The sequence below is a fragment of the Chironomus tepperi genome, unplaced genomic scaffold (genome assembly GCF_022539635.2).
Source record: "Chironomus tepperi strain 1889 unplaced genomic scaffold, CSIRO-AGI_Ctep_v1 contig_37, whole genome shotgun sequence".
In the NCBI taxonomy this organism is placed as follows: Eukaryota; Metazoa; Arthropoda; class Insecta; order Diptera; family Chironomidae; genus Chironomus; species Chironomus tepperi.
The window spans coordinates 1619250-1628803 of NW_027226159.1; the positions used below are offsets into that span (position 1 = coordinate 1619250).

Sequence of the window (9554 nt, forward strand, 5' to 3'; positions counted from 1 at the left end):
TTTTTGAACAAAAAATTTAACGGATTTTGAAAATTTAAATTTTCCACTTCTTCATTTTGCAACAAAATTTTCCCACTTCAAAAAGTATTTTTCAAAAAACTATTACAAATCTCAAGGTTTTTGTTTTCCTTCAAGTAAACATCTAAGCCATAAAATAGCACAACTAAACCGCAATAGACAAAAAAGTCATTAACGTTTGTCGTTCCTCAGATATAGACAATTTATCATCCAAACAAGCAAAGGTAAACAGAAGCACGTGCAATTTTTGTACAAAAACAAAATAAAAACAGTTAAAAGCTTTCGCTTACAACTCACGGACACATGATAAATGGACACGATGAGAAACCTATTAAATCACTGCATTTTTCAATCAACCTTTCTACTGCATGCTTTTTTTGTTTTCTTCAATTTTCTTTTATTTACTGCATTTTTTTTACTTCTCGAACATCGACTAGAAACATCAATTGAAATTCCATTTTATCAATTAACAAACATTAAATTGAGGATTTTTTTTCTTTTCAAAAGAACGAACAGAATTTTAAAAATAGAAAATAGAGAGTAAAGAGACTTAAAAAGAAGTTCACGGCTCTGCAGCCTCAGATGTTGTTATTTTAGGTATTCCATCGCCCTCATTTGAGTACTTTTTCTTTAAAATATTTTTCATCGCACGCGTTAGTAACAATTTTTTGCGATCAGCTGAATCGTCGACTAATGTTGCTGTTATAGTTGGCGCTGTCATCATTACGGATGGCTTTGATATGTCAAGAACTTTCTTCCATCTCGCTGATAATCTATTTTTTGAGATACTTACTTCATTTATTTTATCTTCCATTAATTTCATCATTTTCTTTCGTTCCTCGGTTCGCTCTTTGTGCAATTGTGTCTTTAAATCTTGATTGGCCTCACGTAGTGCACCAGTTAATGATATCAGATAGTAGATGAATAGTATTAATAGTAACAAAAGTGGAATAATTGCCGCTGGACTAACAAAATATTGTAAATATTTGTGCGTTGTGTCGGGCATCAATGACATGATTGTATCAGTAAATAAATAGTACATGAGTTTCTTCTCGGAAAATGGTCCGCAATGTTTTGATGGTGCGACCCATACGATTGCGTATGAGACCGGCAGAACACATAGGAATAACATTGTGAGAAGTAATGTAAGATAGAAATTATTTGATCTTGATGCTCTGAAATTGAAGAGATTAATGAAGTCAGTGAGAGTTCATATGAATTGCGAATTAATTTAGCGCGGTTTTCTCGAAGAGAATTTTGAATTAGAATTTGACACGACTTGAAATTTTGAATCTTATTGACCTAATAGCACAAATCGGTTGATTGATTCATGTTCTAACCGAACCAGTCACCAGGCTGGCATGACTTTAGACCGAATCTGTCACGATCCCAAATTCAAACCGATTCTGGGATAGTGCCAGATTTAAGCCGAATCTGATATGGTGCAAGATTCGAACCGACTCTGGTACGGTGCCAGATTCAAACCGACTTTTGCATAGTGCCAGATTCAAGCCGACTCTGGGAAAGTGCCAGATTTAAACCGACTCTTGAATAGTGCCAGATTCCACCCGATTATAGTTTGGTGCCAAATTTTTACCGACTCTGGTATGGTGCCAGATTCAAACCGAATCCGACACCATGTTAGTCACGTCATCCTGCGCCCGAATTGATTGATTAACCGATTTGTACAATTCAAATTCCACATCAATCCTTAAGAGAAAACCGCGCTCAAAACTATCATTTCGAAACAAAATTCCGAAAACAGCTTGACAAAAAGACTAAATGTGCATACCTAAAAATAACCTCATGCGGTACATTGCAAGTAAGAACAGCCCAAGATCTCAAATACATGATTAATACGAGCTTAATCAGATTAATGATTGCCAAACCGGGAGAAAAGAACATTCCCTGATGAGATATAAGAAAATAATATTAAAGTTAATTTTGCATTCCATTTTGGCAAATTTATTCGTATGTATGCTCACCATCCACACCATTCCTTGATTGTTCACTAAATGCAGAATATTTTCGGCAATTTTAAAATCGCCGTACTGCAAAAAGAGAGAAATGAATTTAAAATTTGTCAGTAATCACTTTTGAGATATCTTTAATCTGATTATTTACGGACACCATACCTTGGGAAATTTCTTTTCCAAATCCCAACACCAACATCCATTCATGTATCGTACGAATAATGCACGAAAGAAATCAAACATGAGAATTTGCATAACTGTCAGTAACTGTAATTATGTGAAGGAAATGAAAGATTATTATGCATATTGAAAGTAAATTAAGTATGTACGTACCAGATCCATGACAGTTAGCTTCACCAATTCTGCAAATGAAATGAAGTGTTAATTAACATTCAAATTAAGAAGAAATTGATATGAATTTTGGGTTGGCAAGTTTTGGAATGACTGATTTTGGGAAATGTTCAAGAATAGGAGGTCGATGGCTTGATATGACATAAAGTATAGACAACCATATAGCATAGGAACATTCAGGGAAGGGTTTTGACACCCAAACCACATAACACCTCCCTTAGGGCATATTGAAGAGGACGAGGTTTGGGGGCCCACTCTGAGTACGCCATATGCGAGAGTTGACTCTTTTGAGTAAGGGGTACACAGCTCTTAGATGTAGGAAACACAGCTTTTGAATAATGGGTACACAGCTTTTGAGAGTGGGGGTAAACAACTGTTGAGTGTAGAGAACACATCTCTTGATTAAGGGCTACACAGCTTTTGGTTAAGGGGTACACAGCTATTGAGTGTGGATACACATATCTTGCTTAAAGGTTTCACAGCTTTTGGTTAAGGGTCGCATCGATCTTCAGTATGGGGGACACATCTCATGGTTATGGGGCACACAGCTCTTGAGTGAAACGTACCCAGCTTTTGATTAAAGGGTGTGCATCCCTTGATTAAGGGGTACACAGCTTTTAAGTGTGCGGCAAAAATGCAATTTCTAATGAACATTGACGTCAAAATAGAAAAATTCTCATTCCAAAACTGCTAAACCCTAATTAACCATAATTATACATCACCTTGACCGAACATTGTTTCCCAACACAACTTTCTCATCTCCTCCTTCGTTGATGCATTCAAATACTTCATCTCATCATTAAAATTACTATTTTGATAATCATACCGATAATAATTAAATTTATTAGCTAGCATGCTTGAATATTTTGTATCAGCATTTGTTCCATTAACAGCATCTGAATCATTATAATAGTCATAATAATATTGATCCATGTCAAAAAATGGCGTAACACTGTTAATCAAATTTGATATATTAAAATTAGTTAAGACTTCGGATGTTGCATTTGTAATATTGACAATATCATTTGTAAAATTTGCATAGTCATCGTAGATCATTGAGTCATTAGGTGTCGTAAATGTCGTTGAAAATATATTAATTGTTGATGAATCAACTTCAAAGTAATCAGGATTGCTGTAATCATAAATGTCTGTTTTATCATCAAGTGGATATTCCGTGGTTGTTGAAAAATTTACAATTTCCTGCATTTTATCGAAAACAGCTTCGGTAATTGATTTTATAGTAGAACTGGTCGTTGTTAAAATTTCACTAGATGTTGTTGGTTCCGTTGTTGACATTTGTGTCGTTGATGTTAATGTTGTCGATTTCGTGCTAGTTAATGTGGATAGGATTGTTGAAGATAAAGTAGTTTGAACACTTGATAATGGTGGAACAATTGTGCTTGCAGCTATTGATGCATTTTCCATTAGACTCTGATAATATTCAATCTCAGCTACTCTCTTCATCATGCCACGAACTTTCTCGAACAATGCCCAAATTAGAGAAATTAAATTCAACAAATTAAGGCTCATGATCCTAGCTAGTTGAAGTCTTAACTGCATCCTCGGATGATAATATTCAATTAGTCCAAGAATCTCAAAAAGCATCGGAAAGATGAATGATATCAATGACATAACAATTGTAATCTCATTTCGTCGCCACCAAGAACCTCCATGATCCTCTTCTGAACGCTCAACAACTCGAATGACAGCATATGCAGACACAACTAAAAGAAATATTACATTGATGTTCGCAAATATGCGTAAAATGATTGTTTTCCAACTGAAATGCAAGAAAAAAGTCACAATGAATTATTGTTATTGGATGAATGACAGACCGGAAACAGACAACAAATATGAAAGGCTTCTATTTTTGATTGTCAAACAATGGTCACTAATTTTAGTATAATTAAACAATTTGCCGCGACTCGTGTTGAATGAAATGAAATTCACGTGATGGTATTTTAAAAGGTATTAATTATTATCAAAATGGAATTGTTAATTATAAGAAAGGGACTAATTATGGTTGTGTTGAGGGTGGCCATATGTATTGTCAATATTGCGTCTAGTCTACTTTTGATACTTCTATGTACAGTGGAATACCCTAGAGTATTGCTTCGGTAGGACAACATTTAAGAACCGCTACCGTTGTAGCTAATTGGAATTAATTTTGTACGAATTTGCTCCCATAAGCTCGACAATTGAGGCCATTTGATGATTATTCTAGACATAACCCGGAAGGCACACTACAAAAATCACCGAAAATCTAGTCTTGATCAACTTTACTCCCACCTCAAGCCATATTCAATGAAATGCGGCCTCATTCCAGAGTGAAGGTGGCCAGTAGCTGAACCATTTTTGTGCTGTGTGAAAAATTGGAAATACTCCAAAATTCGTTCTGAATAGATGCTAACTGCTTGTCTAGGTTAGCATTAGTACAGAAATTAGCTTGTTAAAAAGAAAAATATCTTCTAGATTCAATTAAAATTTCTAGTCAGCCTAGCTATAAATACTTTAATGACTCAAATGAATCATTAAATGTATCATCTTAATGGTCATAATTTGATCACTAGACAGTAAATTATTCTAATTGCAAAATTTTGTTGAAAAAGAAATGAGCAAAAAGAAGTCATGATCAATATTTGACACGTGCTTAGTCTTTTTTCTACTTTTGTAGGCAATAATAAGAACTGCTAAAACTTTTTCAAGCCATTATCATACTTGTAATCGTATTTCATTATTTAATGTTATGAACAGAGTTGGGAATTGGTTGACGGAAATCAACAAAAGTTTCTAATTGGGATAGAGCATTCTTTCATGATACAGAAACACTACAAAATCTATAAGCAGCCTCTTGGGCTGTTAGAGCGTCCGCTGAATATCAATTGTCATTGGTAGTCACCGGCGGTTGATGACACGTTCCAACAACAGTTGATTGCTTGCCCGTAACACTTGCCCCCAACAGTCGGAATGTCGCCGTTGGCTACCGATGAAAGAAGACAAAAGGTGGCCAAAGACAACCAATTGCCAACTCTGAACTCATAACTAATAAAACTTCTCAAACAAAAAGCACTCACTTCTTTTTATCCTTCTGCTTTTCGGCTTCTTCAAGCAACGCCTCTTTAAATCCCAATACAACAGAAGCAATCCTATTAGCTGCCGTTTCAGAATGTCCAATCATATAATCCCATCCTGTAAATAGTTTCCATGAAAATATACATTCTTCTTCTTTACTGCCCAATTTTGATGTTCGCGAATTTTCAGCCATCCTATAATATTTAATATTATAATGGAAATGAAGAAGCTCTCGTTAATTAATGAGAAACGTAAAAGTTGATCGTAAAAAAAAAAGTTAGGAAAAAATTCTTACTTTCGTAATGTGGCGAAAAATGAGTAAACGTAGACGAACACGCCAGCAAGAAAGTAAGCAATTGGTAGATTGTAAATTCCAACAATATTCAAATAGTAGCTGAAATAGATAAAAGAAGTTATTACTATTATTATCATAAAAAAATTCCATCACGCACGAACTATTTATTACCCATAAAATATTGGTGAATATTTCAAATATCCTTCAAAATCCCAAACGGTGAGGAAATTTGGTGCAATTTCTTTTTCACTTTTAAGCATTATTTTCCTCTCGTAGAACTTTACCGTCTCATTTGAACTTAGCTTTATATTATCAACAATCATTACCTTAAAGTGTGACGTTGGATTATTAATAGAATTTAATTGGAATTGTTTAGACATTTTTAGGTCAGTTTGTTGCGACTGGATTGAATATAGCTTTAAACTGAAGAAAGTAAGAGCATTTATAAACTGCACAAGTGTTCTAAAGATAGATTTTCTTCATACTATCCTTACTATTTGGATTCGAATCTAGGAAATAATATTGAATTAATGAATCTACTGTAGAATTATGAATGGCTGTCACCTGAGTTCAAGCGACCAAAAACATGTAAATGTAGATAAAAACGAACGAAACAAAAGTCTGACAGATTTGGAATTTTAGGATAGAACGAATTAATATTAAATTTTTGATTGGAAAATTTACGTCAAAAAAATTCCATCTTAAATACCCCGAATATCACAAATCTGTTAACCGATCCAATATCCGACACCAGAATGGCGTGACTTTAGATTAGTGTCGGGTTAGGTTTAAATATGGCATCATAAAATCAATGCCTTGCTGTCTTCAAACCGAATCAGACACCATGCCAGAGTCACATCGGTTTAATGCCGGACTTCGGATTGATTACCCGACTTGTACTATTCAAGTGTACTTCTTAATCTGACATAACCTCCGCGCGAAAAGCACATGTTAAAAAGTTGTTGGACATGAATTTAAAATTACTATTTTTTGCATCCTTTTAATGTTAACATCCTTTTGATGTTGAGTAAAATTTCAAAACTTTTGCATGTGTGATCAAACTTTTCGTGCTAAATCTGAGGATTCTTCACAGCAAACCAAAGTTCTCCGATGCATCGTTTGACCAGGATCGATCATTCTGGTAAACTGGTGGACAACCTTTTATTTCTCGCGACATGATGTTCATGGCATTTCCAAAAAAAATTGACGATACACTAGTGTGCCATGAAACACCGTTTGTCAAGTACTGTTCTAGTGCATTGATCACTATCTATTTTAAGCATGCACTCATCTAGTATTCTAGAATTTTCTGTCACACTCATGATATTTAACTAAAACTATGCCATTATCAAGGTTTCCACCTTTAAAGACTCTATTCAAATAAATTTTCAGCCCAGTCACAACTGTCAATACATCAACTTTACATAAAGAGCATTTACCTCTGGTACAATAACAAACCATATGAAAATGTTTGCAATGACTATATTCACCCAGAATAGCCATCGAAGGAAAATGAAATATGATGCCACAACCGATCCAAAGCGCGATTCAATTTCTTTTATACGTATTTCCCATGGTATCAGTAAAGCGCAAAAATTGAAAAACTCGCGCTTCAAATATTTGAATCTCTATGGACGATAAAAATAAATGTGATTTTTATTCATTGGAATGGAAAGTTTTTTCGAGATTTTTTTAAGTTCAAGGGATGGTAACTTTGAGATTGAGTCATTGACTTGAACTGAATGTTAAAAAGGGAAGATTATGAATAATGAGAAAACTTTACAGTGTTGCTCAATTTTTGCGCCAAAAATTTAAATTTCCTTGAAATTTCTTTCACAAAAGCATATTTAAAGGGAGCAAGATGGTGGTTCAAGGAGTTTCCACAGTTAGCAGGACTTTGGGAGTCCGAAATCCAAAATGTCAAAAAGACGCATCCATCATGGAATCCGTACTCCAGTGGAGAAGCCTCCATCATAGAGTCCGGACTACACTTGAGACGCATCGGTTATTGAATTCAAACCCCATTGGAGACGCCTCCACATTTCTTGTGTACTCTGGGGGTTTCTAAAGAACAAAATGTAAAAACCTTCCTCTAAAGTTGGCGATCTACACAAAGAAAAAAACTCCTACCCTCTCCCCCTCTGGCTTTACCCATCTCTCCAGATTTTCTGGCTCTACCGCTCCTCCCCCATCACAAGTTTCCATCCCTTGCACACAATTAATTCCCTTACATCAGCCAAAACGATTTTAAATCGTGCATATAGATCCTTAGTATTTCCCGATTGTGCAAATCTCTCCTGCAATGTATCCTCATGCTTTGCAACATACTGCTTTGCTCGCTGTACGATTTTATACTTTTTCGATAGACTCCATGGCTGCAATTTAACTGACTGTATTATTTCCTTGTGTAATCTTATATTGTCATATAACTGTTCCTGTGTCGTTATTGACAATGAATCATCAAATGATTCTAATGATTCAGCACTTGAGCTGAATATGCTCCGCTTTCGAACTTCTAAACTTTCACGTTTCACATTCATTTTAATCCACAAATTTGCACTAACTTCTATCCATTCACTTTTAACTCAACAACTAACAGTAGCAAAATAAAATATGTAATATAAAATAATCAAACACCATTTGGAACAGGAAGGATCCACTCACGTTGAAAGATGGAAACACAATGATGGGACAAATAGTTCAACATAGTACGATGAAAGGGACTCTATTAGCGAATGATATCGAATACACTGAAAAACCGAAAAGGATTGTTGCACATTATGAAAATATTCATTTATTGTTGTTATACAACACTTTTAGAAGAAATTCTATAAAAGCCGCGCAAAAGGTCCCACACCCTGTTTTTTCCTTCTCTTTCTGTTTTTCTGCTATGTTATTAAAAAGGGTTTCCATCGTCCATCGCCGATACTGTCGCTCATATTTTACATAATATACAGTTTTATTTTATGGAATAGAAACTTTACAATAGACAAGGTGATAGCCCTGCGAGAAGCTCAACTATATCCATATTGATTCATAGTTGTTGTCTATATGGAGCAAAAAAATATTATAACACACCCTGATTCACTTTCACCCCCGCTAAATAATATTTAATGGCATTCCTTTGAAAAGAGAATTCCGCGCCTTTGAATGAAAGTTTTGTTTGGGAGTTGTTGAGGTGATTGGGCTTTTGGTGGCGCATTTGATTTCGCTGATATAGAATTGATTGTTGAGTAAATTGAGAGATTTTTTGGGGATTTTCTGATTTTGCAGTGATTTGATTGACCACTGGAAGTTGTCTCTCATTTTTACTGGTGATGACGATGGCATAGCTTACTATTAGCAATGTTGTGAACAAAGTATTGAGTTACTATGTAAAGTGAGAATTTTTTGGTGATTCTTCTTGTATTGTGAAATCAGTAGAGTAAATTTTTGGCTTTGGAATTGTTTGCGAATGTTCAATATTGGCATAAAGTTCCTTTAATTCTTTGTCTTTGTTTCTCACTGCCAGTTGTGTTCTATGAATTTAAATTGGAACTTCCATTGCGTACTCTAATGTACTTGATCTATCTCTGACTGATTTCTACTGAATTCCTGTCTCAAACTGTGTATTGTCATTTCCATCAGCACTTATTTAAGTTATTAGTAGCTGATTCGATTGTTCTATTAACAATTTAGCTACAAAGAAGTCGAAGTCTGACACCGAATCCTACCTCTTGTTTACTTTTCTCTGAAATCTCTATGATATTGCTGAACATTTCATTAACCGCCATACTTTGTCCCGAAAGACAGACGCTAAAGGATAGATTGAAAGCTTATTCAGAATGTAGTAGCTTACCATGTAC

The 9554-nt window shown here is 34.9% G+C and overlaps 1 protein-coding gene across 1 annotated transcript; it reads right to left on the minus strand.

Annotated features, from left to right (window-relative positions):
* Nucleotides 1–430: 430 nt before the first annotated feature.
* Nucleotides 431–8649, minus strand: LOC139098629 (transmembrane channel-like protein). The gene is made up of 11 exons (XM_070650870.1): nt 7941–8649; nt 7149–7337; nt 5881–6035; nt 5710–5808; nt 5417–5608; nt 3065–4122; nt 2325–2353; nt 2154–2258; nt 2004–2069; nt 1811–1926; nt 431–1193 (listed from the first exon to the last, which is right to left on the minus strand). The coding sequence occupies exons 1-11, from the start codon at nt 8247–8249 to the stop codon at nt 581–583; spliced, it is 2931 nt and encodes a 976-aa protein (XP_070506971.1). The 5' UTR covers nt 8250–8649; the 3' UTR covers nt 431–580.
* Nucleotides 8650–9554: the final 905 nt, after the last annotated feature.